Raw genomic sequence first — 19,908 nt, 5'->3', positions numbered from 1 at the left:
TTAAATACCATCTTCATGCTGTCAGACATCAAATTTATATCTCTGGCCCCTACCTATCCTTGAATTCCAGACTTCAATGTCAGAAGACCTATTTTATTGCTCCAAGTGTCTGCAAAATAGGCACCTTAAACTTAAAATGTTTATTTAAAATAGAACTTCTGATTACACAATCCCACCACATCCTCCCATAGTCATCCCTGTCTCAGAAAATGGCACCTCTGTTCTTCTGGCGGCTCGGGTCAAAACCCTGGGAGCATCCTTGTCTCCACTTGTTCTTTCATATCCCACATCCAGTCTATCCATCCTGTCAGGTCTTCTTTCAAGGTATATCCTGAATCTGACCATTTCTTTCCATTTATACCTAATCCAAGATACCACCATTCTTACCTGGATTGCTATAATAGCCTCCTAGCTCTTCTCTCGGCTTCACCCTTATTTACCTATCAGTCAGAGAGTTGCTTATAAACTTTGAATCAAATTATGCCACTCAAATGCCCCAAATCTTTCATGGCTTACCGTTTCACTCAGAGGAGGTTCCAAAGATTATAAAAGCTTCAAATCCTATATATCGTGACCCTCTGTACTTCTCTGATTTTACAACCTCTACCCCTTACCCCTCACATACACAAGCTTTCTTACTGCTCCTGCAACATCCTAAATACTTTAGTTTTAGGGCAGGTCCTTGCTGCTTTCTCTTCCTTTCCCCAAGATATTCACATGATATTTTTCTCCCAGGTGTCGACATGATTACTCTGTCACTCTCTCTAATAGAACTCTGTCAGAGGCTTTTCATGGCCACCCTATGAATGATATCACATTCCACTAAAATCATGCTCTATGCACCTAACTATGCTTATCATTTTTTCAGAGCTCTGATTACTATAAGACATATTATACATTTATTGTCTTTTTCTTTCTATTAGATTGTAAAGCTCCTGGAGGTAGAGATTTTCTGTCCCCCTTTTAGTTCTTTGTCTCTTTCCCTGGGTATATTTTGATTACTGCAGTATCCCCATCACCTGGGTAATGCTTGGTGCATATAGACTTTCAGATATAGTTGTTGAATGACTAAAGGGAAGAATGAATAAACAAATCACCATAATACATGACCCATCCATATAAAAAATTATAACTTGTGATTAGCAAGTGCTCTATAAAAAAAGTAAATTTATATTTCAAAGAGTTTGATAAAATGTGTAATTTTTTATACTTCCACAAACATTATCAAACCAGCAAAAGCTGGTATTGATTGGTATTATGGCTTCCAAGCAAAACATGAAATTCTAACACCCGTGACATCATTGTGTTATTATTTTGGTTTATAATGGTTTGTTAGATAAAATATATTTTTGTAATTAATATTTTAACTCCAGTCATAAAATAAATATTATTTTGATATCAATTTTTAGAGATTGATACATCAAAAGTAAGTCAATTTAATTTGTATAAGATAAAGAATCACTTGATTTTACATAACAGAGGTCTCTGGACAAGTTAATATTAACATTTCATTTACAATAAATCTATAGATCATCCCATCAGGTTAATAGTACCTAACATGCTAATATGAATGAGTCCGGGAAAAATATTGACAGATAGAAAATAAAAAAGAGGGTGGAGTTATGCTTTTTAGCACTCTGACCCTCAGTGTTATTGACTGGGAAGGAAAACCGGAGCAAGAATAATTTCTGGAATTCATCACTCTGACCAAAAACATTTTAGTCATATCTGATTGTGGCACAGTCAGAAAAACATAGTATTTGATACAGTAAAATATTTAAAGTCACATTTTGGTTCCTGTATTTTGTTACTTTGTGAAATTCAAAGTTATTAGTTTGTATCTGAAAAGTCTTTTGAAGTACTGCATTTATACATATATTCCTGGAGATGTGACTTTTTTTTTTTTTTTTTTTTTTGGTGAGGAAGATTGGCCCCGAGCTAACATCTGTGCCAATCTTCCTCTATTTTGTATGTGGGTCACCACCACAGCATGGCTGACACGTAGTGTAGGTCCATGCTTGGGATCTGAACCTGCGAACCCAGGCTGCTGAAGCAGAGCATGCCAAACTTAACCACTATACCACCAGGCTGGCCCTGACTTTGATTTTTAAAAAATAATTGATTGATTAATTTTAATTTCAGACTGAACTTGAAATTTACAAGTGGATTGAATATCAGAATTTTTCCAAAAACAGAGAACATTTGGGAAAACATAGAGAACAAATCACATTAAGTTATTTCTAAGTAAATGGATCCTATAAATATGATTTTGCATGTTTTAATGAGCCCCCTTAAACTACAGAAGTATTAGATTTTCCCTACTTCACTGTGATAAAGTTTTTCAAAACACTTAGTCGAACATGTAATTTTATAACTATATTCATAGATGTTGCCATTTGGGGAGTCTGGTTTCCCTTCTCATCCCACTGTCACTGAGGATAAGCTATTGCTGCACTCTGAAATGGTTTTGCAAGTGATCTTATGTACATTTTAAATTTTCCCATTATGTAATTCTTCCTTTTCAAATAAGTTATGCTAATGCATATGTATTTTTTCATCTATATTTATATTCTATCTGTTAAACTTAAGGTACTTTACAGGAACACGGCAGCTAACACTTATTGTTTTACTCCTTCCTGAGTTACTGCACATCTAATTCCTAAGAGGGGAAAAAGAATTTGGAGTGATAGAACATTGATGCTGTCATAATAGCAACAAAATAAATCCAAGGGGATATAAACCCTGACCGTTTTGCAAAGTCATCAAAATGTTCCAGTTAGGTTATGATAATGAACCACAAATAATTATAGAATCAGAGGGTAAGAATTTTTTTCTTCACTATGGAAACCACAAGAACTATTATCGGTCAGAAAATCTTATTATAAGCCTGATCATAATTGGACTACATGGCCAGATGACAGTCTTTCACAAACTTAAACTTGTCTCTATATGTCATGATGTCGAATTTTGGTCTGTTCTCTGCCCTTACCTCTGTAACATTAACCAGGCAGGTATCAACATGCTAACATGTTAAAATTATAAGTTTGCAACCAAATGCATTTCCTAAGCACATTTAATGACTGCTTTCAATAATTCATGGTGAAGGCAGCCTGGTGAATGGATAATACAAGGAAATGAAAGTTAATAGTCTTGAGTCATAGTTAATCTTTGTTCTGTCACCTAATAGCTCCAATTCACTTTTCTTCTGTGGACTACACTTTTCTCATCAGAAAATGTTAGATAGTGTCATCATTTTGGCATTTTTTCATTCTAATAATAGAATCCATATACTTCATGCATTGTCAGTGTAATGGTACTTTTCACATTAAAATTACCTTTAACTGCTATCCTTTTGGTATATTTAAGGTACCTCTTATTAAGAAGTGTGTTGTAATGAAGTCCTAGAATATTTATTTTGTTAAGTTGAAAAATTCAATAAAAAATAAATTCAAGTATAATTTGAAAATTAAGTTCTTGGTGAGGGATTTGCACAAACTCTATATAATGAGTATAGACACATGCTAAATTCCTATACAGAGATTTAGAATGAAGGAGCAACTGTTCTCCAGTTACACGTTCTTTGACTTTTCCTCAGGTTTTCTACTACCTTTTGAAAACATAAAATGATTCCAGGAGAGGGGGAAAAAAAACATACAAAGAAAATATACCCACTTGAAAAATATGTGGGGTTGAAATATTGTTATTTCAATCACTTTATTTCTCATGTCATATTAAGTAAACAAGATAGAAATAAACCTATTAAACACTAAATACTATTAAATCAACTTCCCATTATAAATATTAGAAAATACATTATTATTGAGTGCATTCCTGCCAGTATAATGAGGTTATGACAATGTATATGAAGCACCCATCCCTTAATGCGTGTGTGTGTATATATATATTTATAAATAAATATTTATATATTTATAATATATACAAATCAGAAACAAAGTTCATTGCTTTAGAAATCTGGCAGATCTGTCCTTTCTGATGATTACAATTACAATTTAGTACACGGAAGCATGCCTGTTTTAACTTGTCCCAATTATTTCACAAAATCTCATGCACTAAGAAACCATGGCTTAGCATTTCATTTACTCTCACTTACTTCCTAGTACAAATGTCAAGAACTATTCTTATTTATTTTTCACAGATCAGTGAACCAGGAGACTGAAAGTTTAGTAATATATTTTTGTTCTTCTTTAATAAATTGTTCCTTCTGTGATAAAATTCCTTACAGTATTAGAGAATAAATAATAAATAAATAAAATACATAAGAATAGTAGCAGGTATGCTATGGTGAAGTTACTTACAAATACTTTGTTAAATAACTTTTTGTTTTATGATACAAAAATAGGACAAAAATAAAAGTTACCTGGGTCAAAACATTTATTTCTGGCAAAAAAGAGTTAGGAAACATTAACCATTTAGAGGGGCTCTGAGTGAATAAATTATCACCAAAAAGACAAGAGTAAGTTAATTGCCTCAATTATCTTTTATTTGTTTGAAAACTTAACTGATTAATTAATGTTGAAGCAGGAAGTTAAACAATTGTACATTTTGGGAGAGAAGCCAAGTTTAATCTTAGATGAGAATAGATTGAAGTAGTTTATGCCTGGTAGATGAAAAATTAAATTTTTTAATGAAAAGGAGGAATGCAATTCCCTGTGAATGCTAAGGTATATTTCAACAGGTCAGTAAGGGAGGTATATTTATACTCCCATTTTACAGACAAGGAAAAACAGCAGGGAATTTTAAATAACTTACCTAAGGTTATATATACAAAGGATCTGTAGGACTGTTAACACTGGCCACACCAGGGCTGTCACATACAATGGGGAGGACCGTGTAACTAACTGCACCCTGAATGGCTCCTCTTGAAGGTCTACACTGGAGGAGGTCGGAATATAGCGCTGAGAGAGGATATAGTAAACAAAAGATGCTCTGCAACAGTAGGAGGCAACTGGAGGGGCCCTGGAATAATGATCCTCCTCTATCTTCCATTATGCTACTAATTGTATTTTGGCTTATTTTCTTTCTTTAGCTGTTCTGGTCTCCGACAAATCAAGTTTGATTTCACAAATTTCCTGTATCACTGGGATAGTGCTGAAAATATGTCATTAAGTGCTAGTTAATTTAATTTGTTGGCCAAGTTATTGTTTGGATGAATAATTGATGGATATATATGTTATATTGATATTTCAACATATTATTATAGGATATTGGATGTAATGCACATATGGAACTGTGTGGTATTTGGGTAAGGTTTCAAATTCATTTTTAGGGATGAGATTGAGGGAAAAGCAGGAGCAAGCAAGGTACATACAGGTGGTCATTTCAATTAGCAAAGGCATAAATTATATTGTGGCTTCTATTTTATAAGAAATCTCAAACATTGCAGCTAAAGATACCAAATTTGAATACCATTTAGTGCTATCACAGAATAATGTTTTATTTTTGCCAAGAAGTCAAATTAAAGAGGTTTTTTTTTTACATATCTTGGAAATTGATAAGATCTTTTACAGTAACTGAAAAAATGAGTTTCATATAACTGAATGAGAAATACAAACTTAAATTCTCTTAAAATACAAAAGGAGGGAGGGGTTGGGCTTTCATCTTCATCCATGACAGAGTGATTGAAACTGGATTAACTCTCTCTCCATAAAAATATTATATACCGGACCGAAAAAAAAAGGAACCCAAGGCAATGAGTTTCAGGAACTGGATAATAGGCAGTACAAGTCTATGACATTTGAGAGAAGGGGAAATCCAAGGTGAGTCCATGGGTACTGTGGTTACTCCCATGAGGATAATCTCTTGTCCAAGATGCAGGGAGCTTGAGCCTAAGCAAAGCACAGTAGCTTCACTGAGGTTAAAAGACAGAAATAAGAGTTCTGGGATATAGAAGAAGTTAGAATCTGCAGGGCAGGACTCCAGAAAGAAGAAGGATAGCAAAGGGAGTGGGCTAGAATTCTCTGCAGAGGTTCCCTGCAGATCCTTGGGTGAGGCCTGGGCTGAATATATACAGGGTGAGAGTATGAGAGGCTGAGCAGAGAGAAGATGCTGCAAGCTGAGTGCAGAAAAGAGATGGGAAATGCTGGAGAGTGAATAACTATTGTAATGTTGCCAATGCTTTGTTTACATCTCATTAATTCCTCATTAATACTCCGTGTTCGGCTGAGTGGAAGACCATACCTTAGAAGTAATAGATACGAGGAGACCTAGTCTATCCCCACCCTAATAGACACTTAAACCAAGTACTTGCAATATCCTCAGTAAAAACAGATGTTGGAGTTTAAGTCCTGCCAAGCTGGAGAGTCTGTAAAGTATTTTGAACCTTGTATGGATTCACTCTAACAAAATATAAAGCCAAGCCTATATGCATTTGAGACAAATTCAAGTCTTTACAAATCCTAAATTGAATTGCCTGGTAAAATAAGAAAACATTCTTCAGTGGAAGCATAAATTCTCCAGAGGAGGATAAAATAATATAGAATTTCTACTGCAAATCACCCACAAAATTTAGTATAAATTTGAAAATTACTAGGTATGCAAAGAAATATGAAAATAGAAACTGACCCCATGAACCAGATATTGGATGAGCAAACAAAATCTTAAAGCAGTCATTTTAAATACGTGTAAGAACTTAAAGAATGAATCTTTAAATAGGAAATAAGGAGGAAATCAGCAAAAAAAAATGAAACTACTGAAAAAAAAGGAAATTTTAGATCTGAAAACTAAAATAAGCAAAATAAACAATTCATTGGATGGGTTCAACCACAGGTTGGAGAAGGCAGAAGAAAGACTCAGTGAGCTTGCAGAGAAATCAATCAAAAAGTATCTAATTTGAAAAACACAAGCAAAACTGAGGAACAAAGAACAGAACCTTAGTGACCTGTGGAACAATATTAAATAGGCTAGTATATACGTATAATTGGAGTTCTAGAAGGAGATGTGAGTGAGAATGGTGCAGGAAGAATATTTAATGAAATACTGACACAAAATTTCTCAAATGTGATATTAAAAATCAACAGGAAGAATCTTAGTGAACCCCAGACAAAAAAAAAACTACAAAGAAATCACACTGGAAACATCATGGACAAACATTAAAACCAAAGATAAAGAGAAAATTTTGAAATCAACCAGAGGATAATAAAAAAAAAGATTGCATAAAGAGAAACAATCATATGATGTGAAGTGAGCCTTCAGATCTGAAGAGACAAGAAGGTAATGGAACACATCTTTAAATTGATGAAAGAAAGAGAAAAAAAGATCAAATCAGATTTCTATGTTCTTAAAAACATCCTTCAATTGAAGTAAGATAAAGGCATTTTCAGATAAGAGAAAGCTGACAGAATTTGTAACTAGCCAATCTGCATAATGAGAAATCCTGAAGGATATTCTTCAGTACGAAGGGAAAGGATACCAGATGAAATCTGGAACCCACAGGAAAGAGTAGAGAACATTGGAAATGGTAAATATGTGGATAAATATAAAACACTATATTTTTCTTTTCTTTTATAAATTTACATAAATATAACTGATTGTTTAAAGTAGTTTTATATTATACATTGTATAAACATATGACAACAATATAAAAATATGGAGGAGAATACAGGCAACTATATTGTTAGTTTCTTACATTTGTGAAGTAGTAAGAGTGAAATGGAAAATGGGAAGTATGAATTGTGAAGAAAGTGGGAGATATCAGTTGCAAAGTGCGAAGTGGTTCAGTATTAACTCCAAGTAGATTGTTATAAGTTAAAGAAACAATTGTTAGCCTTAAATCAACCATGAAAAAAAATTAAAGACAAACTAAAACGTCTATATAAAAATAAAATAGAGTGGCTGCCCAGTGGCCTAGTGGTTAATTTTGGTGCACTCTGCTGAATGTGGACCTACACCACTCAGCAGTGGCCATGCTGTGGTGGCGACCCACACATAAAATAGAGGAAGATTGGCAACGGATGTTAGCTCAGGGCCAATCTTCTTCAAGCAAAAAGAGGAAGACTGGAGACAGATGTTAGCTCAGGGTGAATCTTCCTCAGTTAAAAAAAAAAAAATGGAACAATAAAAAACATTCAATTAATGCAAAAAAGAAGCTTCAAAGGAGCAATAGGAAGGATGAACTAAAAAATAGTAAGATGGTAGACTTAAACAAAAACATGTTGATAATTACATCAAATGTCAAATGAACTAATCACACTGACTTTAAGAAAGGGTTTTTAAAAAATATAGGTGATTTGGAATAAAAGGATGGTACAACACATATTATGTAAACATAAGCATAAAAAAGTTATGTCTATCTTAATATTAGACAAAGTCAACTTCAGGACAAAGAGAGACATCTCACAATGATAAAACAGTCAAGGAATCAAGAACACATAATCATAAATGTGCATGGAATTAATAGCATAGATTTAAAATACTAAAAGGAAAATTAGCAGAGCTAAATGGAGAAATAAATAAAACCACAATTATGGTTGATGTTAATACCCCTCTCTCAGTACTTGAAACAAATAGACAAAAATCTTAGGAAGAATGTTAGAAGACCTGAGCAACCAAGAACTAATTACTTTACAGAAAATACCATACCAAATAACTGAAGAACACATATTTTCAAGAGCACATAAAATAGCTCCCCATGTAGATCATATGCTGGGGCATAAAATAATCCTCAATATAGTTAAAAGGGGAAAATCTTACAGAGTATAGCCTCTTACTAGAACTGAATTAAATTAGAAACCCACAACAAGATACCTAGAAATTATTCAAACATTTGGAAGTTAAATAATAGACTATTAAACAACCCATTGGCAAAATAAAAAATCACAGAGAAAAATTCAAAATTATTTTGAACTTAATCATAACAAAAAATACAATATACTCTAAACTTATTATTAAAGAAGGAGAAGAATTTATTAAAACATTTTATGAACCATAAACTTGAAAACTTATTTTTCTGAATGATAATTACAACTCCTAGTTCTACTTTTTTACTTTCTTAACATGTCATTTTGGGTTATGTGGAAGTAGAAACCCAAAGTTTATCAATCTTGGCATTATTGACATTCGGAATGGAGAATTCTTTGTTGTGGGTGCTCTCCTATGGATTGTAGGATGTTTAGCAGCATCCCTGGCCTCTACTGTGCTAGTAGCACCTCCAATCCCGTGTGATATTCAAGAACAGCTGCAGATATTATTCAATGTCCCAGGTTGGGGATAGTAGGGGGGAATCTTCCTGGATTGAGAACCACTGAGTTAGAACATCATGTCTGTGGTCAGACAAATGTGGGTGGATTTCCACATCTAACACTTACCAACTTCGTTTCTATTGGAGTTGACTTAACCATTCCAAGCTTCTATATTTATTCATAGGTATACTTTGAAAAAAGATAATGGACACCAGGAGATTAACATTACATTTGCCATCAAGTCAACTCTCAACACACATGATGTATTATTATTCTCTGTTCAACTATACCAATATGGACTGTAAAGAAACTCATCAACTGAAAGGACATCTTGTTATGGCTAAACTACTTTAAAAAGTGTGCTTTAATCTTTATGGTTTATAAGCTTGTTTATATGAATTTATCATTATAATTAAAATGTGTCAACCTTCATTTGTTTCCTGTTCAAATATGTTAATCATAGAAATAGATCAGGATTAAATAATCTATTCTATTCAATGTCAAAGATTCCCTTCTTTGATCTGTTGCTGTCTGTGTGCCATAAACAAGATATTTACCACATCTGATTTTCAGTGTTCTCCATTGTGACATGAGAAAATATAAATTCCTTGATAATTTCAACATGCAAAATACGAAGCCCTTTAAAAATTACAAGCATCAATAATTTTAAGAAATAATCCCCTTAAATTATTTACAATCTCTAGAATTGTAAGAAAGAATTAAAAATATATTCAAATGATTTATTATGGCTATAGCCTTTAGGGAAAGAACAAAATGAGATATAAGTAAATCTAACGAAGTTCTAGAAATAAGATGATCCTTCTTAAGTAGAAATTTAGGCAGATGTTGAGAAGGTACAAGCTATTGCATAGCTACAGATAATATAAGAGCCCATGTATCTTGAAAAAATTATATTTTTTACTCACACTAGCTTTTACCTGTTCTCATTCAATCACTAATCAAATACTTGTCAAGTATGATATATACCGATGTCAGTAGTACTCTAATGAGCATCCAATAAAACCACAATTTCTCTTTCAAGAAGCTAGTTTAGTCTACTTTAGGAGGCTCACCGTACAATGAAAGATAGTGTATAGACACCTCACAATCAATAACTTCACTGTGAGAGTGAAAAAGAGGTCTGAAGCAATTACAAGTCGAGGAATTAAAGATATGCTGCATGAAACACGTAGTTGGTCAGGACCTTAAAAAAATAGTAAGACTTCTGTCATTAAAAAGGAGAGAGGTAAATGTTCTAAACAGGGCACCTGGCAACGACAAGGCTCTACGGCGTAGTTAAGCTTGAAATCTTTGGCATTCAGGAGATAACTGGCCTACCAAGCAGCCAGCTATGGTTGGGGAATACAGGTTGCAGCAGGATTATAGAGGCCTCTTAATGCCAGGTAGAAGACTTTTAGCTTTATAAACAGTGGATAAGTATTAAAAAAATTTGAGAAGAATTATATCATACATGTACTTTGTAGAAAGATACATACAGTAACATGGAGTACGATGAATTCCAAATGAGGGATGCAAAAGAAAACCAGAAAGTAATACCATCACTCTCAACACTCTTTTCAATTGTAAAAGACAGTATGACAAATTGATTAAAGCATCAATCAATTTGTGAGTTGCTGTAGCACTCCTGTTAAAAATAGATGCCCAAATTTCTACTTTTTTAATTATTCTCATTGATACAAATTATTCCACAGTATAAAATTTGATTTTGGGTCAAAAATGCAGTGAAAAAAAAAACCAATCTTATTTTCTATACGCATAAAAATATGCGAATTAGAAAACATATTCTAACAGATTATTTTCTCCCGACTATTGAGGACATAATATCACAATATTTATAACATATGAGGGAAAATACATTCTTTTGTAATGTCTCTGATTATATAATGTCACCCATCTGTCTGCTCATGTGGAAAACAGCTTAGCTAACCCTGAGGACCCTTGTAGCTCCTGTCCAGCACAGGTTACCAGAAAGATCTGAACAAACCTACCAGGGGAAAAAAATGATAAAATGGCAAACTCTGTAACTTGGGTAATCTGAAAGTGAACCCCATTACCATCTTGCCTTTCAATTTTCCTGAGCAAGTATGTGTTTCCTCACGTATCAGGGACCACTGTACCACTGTTTAAGAGCATGAGAAGACATATTCTTACTCTTTCCTAAACCTGCGAAAATTATAAACTTTCAGGTTAAAAAGCATGATCACAGTAATTTTAGTTCTGAAGGTAAACATTTATTTCTATACAAACTTTGGCTAACTTTTGTTAAAGTACTTTGCAGTATTTTGGAAATGAAATCATAAAATATTTTTCATAAAGGTTATTTGATGATTTGTTTTAAGCACTCTGATGCAAGAAATTGAAATTCACTACGTAATAAAAAAACAAAACCAGCTTAAGGTACAAAAAGAATAAATAATTAAAACATTTCTGTGCCATTAATGAAATCTACACCAGAGACCAAGCAAAGCTAAACAAAACAAAACAAACAAAACCAAGAAGGACAACTACAAAATCAGCACTTACCCATATTTTGCAAAATTTGCCCAGCGTTTCATAATGGATCTACTCAAAATTTCCTCATCTTTTGTGTAATTAACTCTTCTTTCCAGAGGTAAACCAAAGACAAACTCAATTTCATAACCATGCATCACTCCCATCCATTCTGGCCAAGGAAGTTTGGAGGATCGGTGTTCAAAATAGTAGAAAAACGCATTACTTCCCAATTCTGAGAACTTTTTGGTGAACTCCAAGGCAGGGCATATGATATTGTAATCCCCAACAACGTCATCCAAGGCCTCACGGTAATTTTCAGCTCTCTGATCGTCTAACCAGTCCATGTAATGGAAAAGGATCGATTCTCTTCCAAATTCACTCACTCCTGGAAAAAATATTTTTAAACCCTCTTGAAATTCTTTTCTAGTTATGATACTGTTGTTATCTTTGCTGAAACCAGGAGCACCATATACTAAAAATGCTGTCCCTTCATCTTTATTAACACCCACCAAGATCTGGGTTTTTTTGAACTGTCCAAGTTGGAGAAGTGTGTCTGGCATGTCAGTGAGAAAATCACCATCCACAGTTGGACCAAAGTTTACTGACAAGAGAGTATCATAGGGGACAACAAATACTTCATTCAGAAGAATTTCCTGGGGATCTTTATATCGCAGGCATTTGATTATCTCAGTTTCATTGTCTCTAGAGCAACCAACAAATTTAGCTAAGGTCAATGTTCTGTTCCTAGCTTCATAAAGAGATGTTACTGCCCAAGGGGCATTAGAGGATCCACTTTGCAGAATGGCTCTGGTAAACAATGAGTGGCTTCTAGGAGAAAGCAAATGTAGGCTAACTGAAGCTGCTCCTGCGCTTTCTCCGAAGAGAGTTACACTTCTAGGATTTCCACCAAAGGCTGCTATATTTTTTTGGACCCACTGAAGTGCCAACTGTTGATCAAATAAACCCATATTCCCTGGTGCCTCAGGATTTCCTGGTAAGGCTAAGAATCCTAAGGCACCCACCCTATAGTTCATTGAAACTACAATAACTCTTTCAACCCGAGCCAGAAACTTGCCGTCATAAACATGTAAAGATGATGTTCCAGTTTGAAAACCACCACCATAGATCCATATCATTACAGTAGCATTTTTTGGCTTGGGTGCTGGAATCCACACATTCAGATATAAACAGTCTTCACTGAGGTCAGTGTTTGGGTTCCACATCTCTGATCCAAGGAAGCCTGGGAAACTTTGATCTGTGTTCTGATAGCAAGAATTGGCATATTTTGTGGCATTCCAAATATCGGACCACTTAGTCAAGGACTGTGGCTTTTTGAATCGAAGACTACCAAGAGGTGGCTGTGCGTAGGGAATGCCAAGAAAGGCCGTTACTGTGCCACCAAGAACTGGCAAGTTCATCCCTCTGACTTTTCCACTCTTGGTTGTAACTATGATGTCTTCTTCAGTGTGTGACTTCCCGATAAGCACCCAGAGCAGAAGAAATTGCAAGAGAGATCGAATGCATTTGATTGTACCCCTGCTCTGCATATTGATTTCTGAAAGAGAGGTAAGTAGGAATTTTTAACAGCCTCATGAATCTAATATTATAATTGACTAAAATATAGTAGTTCTTGTTAATCCTACAAATTATGAAAACTAATAAATCTGCTACCACTATGAAGGCTTATGAAAAAAACCATAAAAAATGGTTGGAGATATTTCAGTTTTCAATTTAGAAAAGAAATAAGTGAAATGGAAAAGTAGAAATTATTTCCCTTTGGAAAAATTCATTATCAAATCTCTGTAAGGAAGATTTAGTATTTTAAAGAGGAATTTTATCCCAGGTATATATATATATACTTCCCTACCATACACAGCCCCACCAAAAATGGCGTTAATTGATGGTTGCCTTATGTTGACAAGATAGAATTTCTCCCTTCGTTAGAGGAAGAAATACAAGCTGATGTATTCTCTGAAATATATACAGTTCTATTCATGGCTGAATGGCTCTTGACAGAACCGTGAAGTAGGGTAAGAACTTTTAAGGATCCTTAGACTTCTCTTATCATCTTTTTCTGTTTCCATGGTCCCTTTTGTGGTCCTTTTTGCCTGGTAGTTTCTTCCTCTATAAAATCTATACAGTCTATGGTCAGAAGAGAATTTGGACAATATATTTATAGAATGTTAAGTAACAAAAATACAGTAGTTGCCATTTATCATACAGATTGTGAAAACTAACAAATCTGCTACCACTATAAAGACTCATGGGAAAAATTGGAACGGGAGGGCTACAGATATATACCAGACAATTTCTCTGAAATTGAATAACCAAGAAGGGCTGCTCTACCTGAATTGCAATGTCAATGGAGCAGACCAGTGGCTAATAATACAATGTGTGGGAGAAGATACTTACTTCCAAGGAATTTTACACCTAAGGATTACTCAATCCTTATCCAATCATCTGTTAATTTGTTAATTGACTAAAGTGTATGCAACTAATGAGGTTAAACGTTAGCATGGTCAGATTTACTTGTACTTTGACAGAAATTACTGGGAAAAGCGGGGGAAGCAAAAGTAATTTTTGAGACCTACAATCATAACTAGTTGACAATTTATTAAATAACATCTATTTGATGACATGAAGAGACTGGGGAGATCAAAGATCAAAGTTTTATTAAAAATTCATAATGCAGACTTGAGTTTCTTTAAAATAAATAAAATTTAAAAATCAGATTCTGAAACTCCATGTGACAAAGCGGGACAGAAAAATGTAATGCAAATACCATTTAAAAGAACTAACATCTTTATATAACTGAAAGGAAACCTGATTCCAACAAATACAAACACTCATTCTCATCCACATAATAACAACAAAGGTCCATAAATGTTTGGAATCTTTTCTGTATTAGTTTTTGATATTTTAATTATAAAGCCAACCTATATTTTCAAGAAGTTAATCCTGTGAGCCTTGGGAATTTGTATTAGTTTCATTTAGATTGTCTGAGAAGGCAGAGAACAAGGCACTATCTTGATAACTGTCTCAGCTTTAGTATACTCACATTCTAAATCAGCCGTGTTCATCACTGATCATACAACAGCTAGTGATCAACAAGTATTGTTGATCCCCCCAAAATATTCTGAATAAACCAATCCATTGTGTACAGTGTCTAGCACTTACGGGTATATCTCTATCTCTATCTCTGTCTCTATCTGTCTATGCCCATAACTATGTCTATATCTATATCTATATATCTAATTCTATCAATGTCCACATGTATATGCATATGCTTATATACAAATATATCTATATATAATGATTGTTATAATAGTTTTAAAAAATCAAATCACAAGATTATTTTTTTATGTTCTCAATTTTGATACAATTGAATTTGTGCTAAGTCCAATAAAATATACTATTGAAGTAGATAATATTTTAACACAATTTATATACTATTATGATATTTAAGGATTATTACAAGAACATAAATGCAATTTGTTATATTATAAATAATCATAAATAAATAATATGTAATAATAATGTAAAGCTTCCTGTAGACTTGACACTCGCTAATGAAATTTTGTGTTTCTGACAGTTTAGGAGTTTTAGAGGTGCTGCTACCAAGTCTTCTTTCTTCCTTCTGATAATTTCTAAACCCTTTCTTTAGAACACCTTAAATGGAGGTGGACATTTGGAGAAGAACAAAATGCTATGATGAATTTTGTTTTCTTTTTTAAAACCTGCTTTGGAAAGGAAAAAGGAATCAAGACACAAAACTGGTTGCCTCGAAGCTGCATTTCAACAGGTTGATTGCAGCATCTCTGGTTGCACTCATTCCTCCCTTTGGCCTAGCTCAATCAATGTCCTTCTGAGGCTAACATAGTCTTTTTTTCCCTAGTTTTACATAAATATTATTTTGTCTTTATAAACCAAACATCAAATCCTCATAATTTCTGGTCTTGATAGTTTGTAAACTTTTGTTGTACAGTTTATTAATTTTATTGCACAAGAAGTATAAGTACTACCAAAATGTTCTGTTTCTGTATGTAATTAATAAATGTAATAATTTCCATTGCATATGTTAAAAAATAGCTACTATAACATCTAAAAGGTTATAATATCATTCCTATATCACTTTGATTTACATAACTATTTCTTGTTACATTTTTATTTATATTTTGTGCTAGGTAGATTTTAATGTTATATGTAATGATTTATACGAATAATAATTTAGCCTTTTCAACAATGATATCTATGAGTCATCACCTTGTAAATAATGCAATTAGTAACATTCAAAAACACATTGTAAGCATGCGCTCATTGCAAGAATGGCAGTATAATTCCAACACACTGTCATGCTACCTGTTGGAGAGTGTTATATACCATATTATTAAATCAAGATTTTAATACGAAAATATGCATATGCTCACATATTCACTGTTAGTGTAGCCTAATATTTTTGTATCTAGCTGGATTACTTTATTTAAATAAGTATTATTTTGTCCTTTTCATAATCTGGTATTCCGTGGTTTAACACATTGCTCTGCAGTTTTACTATTAAGAGATGTTTACATTTTTAGTGTATGTTATCACATGATTAAACAATCAAAAGAGAAATAAAGGAGACTAAGAAAAGGTTATTAGTCTATATGTCTAAATCTATATTAATAATTAAAATATTCAATAAAACTTCATTGTTTTTCCTCCTATAAATTCTAGTGCAAATTTTCTAGTCATATTAAATAAAACATTTAAACTCTGAGAATAAATAACATGTTTATCATAAAGAATGGGGCAAATTTTCATACCAAGTACAATTGAGTATCCAAATTTAGATCAATTAACTTATTGTCATAATATTTGAAAGAAAGGCAAGAGTTTTTATTTGGAATTGAAAAAGAACACATGATGGGAGTGGGATGGGGGAAAATCTTGAAAGATAATAAATACTATAGTGTTCCAAGTTTATTAAATGCTCCAGAATATCAAAATCTACTGGCAATTTTTGGAAAATCGTCTCAACTTTTAATAATATAATTTTCAAGGTAAAAATAGGCAAAAAATCATTTCCTTCTTTTTGCACTTTTAATTCATTTTTGAAAGTAGCATCAAAATTCCTCAACCGATTTTAAGAAGAAATACATAATGTTATACTATAAGATATGGGTGTAATAAAATGATTGCTACACAGAGCTATTTATTTGCCATATATTTGCCATAGTTGGATATCAACCAAATTTTCAAAACAATTAGCCATCTAAGGACTTCTTAAAGGATGGTCAAGCAAATATTGATAAAGGTTTTCTCTGAGTGTAGAGCAATTTTCCTATCTTTTAAAAAGTTATAATAGAATATATATTTCTATATAAAAATAAATCCTCTTAAAATGGTAGGAAAGAGCCATCTAGATAATATGATCTAGAACAAGCACCACTAATATGTATTTGGTCAAATTAAAACAACAAAACCTTTATACCAAAGCTAAAAATCTTGTTTTGTTGCAGGCTAAGTGAAGTGGGGAATTGAGGACGTCTGTTTATAAACAGACTGTGTCACTGTCTTTCAGAGATCCTTCAGATACCCATTAGGCACTAACAGGACGTGTACAGATAGAAGACACTAGGTTAGTTATGAGAAGCCTAAGATCCGTATCTGTTCTTAATCAAGAACATTCATAAATTTTTCATTGTGTGAATAACTTGAACATTTAATATTAGAGAAACATTTTGGATCTTCCTTGAAAGTTGAATCTGTTCTTAGGTTGACATCTATCCAATCATAATTCTCTAGCATCTGGGACAGTTCAGTTTTTGATAAGAATGAGCAGATTTTGGCATGAAAGGATGAAAATGAAGACAACATACAATTTAAATATGTATTATTAATTGTTACCAAGAAATGAATCAAAGCAGAAACTAAATTTATAAATAAGATATGACTTGCTAAGATATTACTAGCTTATATTTTAAAAACTGAAATATGGCGTAGATCCCAAACATTTCCTTACAGTTAAAAAAGCAGGGCATCAAAAACAAACAACAGCGATAAAACAACAACAACAAATCTAGGAGAATAAAACAGAACTTTGCAAATCCAACAGAAATTTTATTAGGCATCCATAGGCCACGTTATTTCAAATTCACAGAGAATTCTAAAGACTTTCATTTAAAGAGTAAAGCCGCTCTTTAAAAGCTTGCATTTAACTTTAAACAAGTAACTATTTATATAAGTGAAATATAATGATATTTATCATAAGTATGAGATAGTTTATATTACAGAAGGCATTACACAGACTAGTGATAGTAACTCCTAACTGAGTTTATTATCATGCCATATATTCATAACAATTTGGAAGGCATACTCTTAAGATTAAAAAAAATTAAAAATATAAATCATATACAATAAAATAATTTTGCTCACATTTCATTTTACTTTTAATCATTCATACATTTTATACTCAATGCTTAATCCTCTGGTTAAACAGGAACTGATATAATCAAAATAAAGATAGGTTTACAAGAGTATAGGATGAGCAGGAAGTCGATATTTGCTTATTGATATAATGAAAATAATAAGAAATATAAAATATTTTGATATAATTTAAACACACACATTAAAAGAAAGAGGACAAACAGGGCAAAGAGGACAAAAGTTGGGAAATCAAATTAGGAAACAGACTTTCCTTTTAGATGAAAGCAATTTAGACCTCTCCTTTGCCAATTGACATTGTTAAAGTTTCAGATGGCAAAATGTTGATTAAGGAAAGTATCCTGTCAAGCCAGACAATAAGGGATCTATTCATTTCATGCCACTTAAAAAAAAAAAGAAAAAATAATAATAAAGTAAGACTGATCAAAGACCACTTTTGTTACTCTTTTAGGGAGAAATTCCCTAAACAGTGCATTTAAGGGTAAAACACAGCATAAAATGTTTTCCCTTAGGGAGTGCCCTGAGAACACACATCACAGTAAATCCACAAGTGCTACCGTTCTTTACACAAAATTGACTAAATTCATCATTTCCTCAGCAGTTAAATGGACTCAGTCTGCGTTCCCTGAATAATAGGAAGATCTGATGCATGTGGCTGCTCTCTCGCTTCATCTGTCCCATTCGCAATGACTGTCCCCCAGAGAGCACCAAAGGGGCACAGCAAACACGTGAAGGGATCACAATCCTCCTACAGAATGAGCTTCACAGTAACTTGCTTCCACACGAAGATGTAAATTCAGAGCAACTTACCCGACGCACTGCAACACAGATGATAAAGTTTGCAAGGAGTGCACATCATGTAACACTTCAGGGAAATGCAGTATGCAGCTGCCGCTCCAGCCTGTAAATTGGACTGCACTGACATTACAATCAACTGTTACTGACAAAGCTCGCGAGAGTTGGCAGCAGCAGCTAGAATCTAGAGGCAGCCAATCTTTACTTTCTGACTTCTGTTCAGAGGCTAAAGGTAGGAATGCAATAGTAATTCATTTACAAAAGCAATACTGGATTAGTGTTTAACGATTGCAGGCACTCATCTAAGAATGAAGAAAAAAAGATACAGAAGCTTCTTTAACAGAAGCTGAAATCGAACAGAAAATACACTACCAGTTTTTTTAACACTACCAGAACTTTTAAGCTGTTTTCCTCTTTTATAGAATATACACTTTTCTTATACTCGTTTTAAAATTTAAAGATGTACACATTTTTCTAAAGAAATGCTGTTTTTGAAACTTTTGTACCTTCAATCTGTGCCAATCATATAGTTATAAAGGAGTGTAAAAGGTAAAATAGGAAACAAAATAATTACTCTGTAGATAAAACAATGAAAATCAAAGGGTTAGTTATATTAACTGAATGAATGTCTCCCATATGTACGTCCTTCCAACCCCCAGACCCCAATCCTTATGTAAGTCGTACAAATCTCAGCCTTGGCAATTTCCTGTTCAGGGGTCCTGCAGGCAGCAAGTGTAATGACAAGCTACAATTTTCTGGTCAAGACGAGGAAAATACAGTGAATAATCTTCACCGAACTCTATAGAAAAGACGCATTTGTCGGCTGGAAGTGTGCAAGTTCTCGAGGATGTATTTATGTCTTTTAGGCTTATCTTCTTGAATTTGATATTTGGGAAAATGAAAAAAAAAACAAAACTTTTAATGAATTGTTCAATGCCTGACTTCTCAACACAGTTACATTCTTTATCTCTCGCGA

General features: G+C 33.3%; 1 protein-coding gene across 2 annotated transcripts in view; it reads right to left on the bottom strand.

The window, feature by feature from the left end:
* BCHE (butyrylcholinesterase) overlaps positions 1-19,066 on the bottom strand; it is a 66,225-nt gene extending 47,159 nt beyond the window's left edge. For both annotated transcript variants that reach the window (XM_014783222.2, XM_004424779.3), the window contains exons 1-2: positions 18,948-19,066; positions 11,742-13,266 (exon numbers count right to left, since the gene is read on the bottom strand). In XM_014783222.2, the coding sequence (XP_014638708.1) occupies positions 11,742-13,266; positions 18,948-19,062 (1,640 nt within the window). In that variant the 5' untranslated portion in view covers positions 19,063-19,066. The remainder of the gene's footprint in view (positions 1-11,741; positions 13,267-18,947) is intronic.
* Positions 19,067-19,908: the final 842 nt, after the last annotated feature.

Source organism: Ceratotherium simum, chromosome 15 (assembly GCF_057802395.1).
Source record: "Ceratotherium simum simum isolate JZ-2026a chromosome 15, ASM5780239v1, whole genome shotgun sequence".
Taxonomy (NCBI): domain Eukaryota; kingdom Metazoa; phylum Chordata; class Mammalia; order Perissodactyla; family Rhinocerotidae; genus Ceratotherium; species Ceratotherium simum.
Note: the sequence above shows the minus strand (reverse complement) of the source record. Positions and strands in the feature narration are given on the sequence as shown.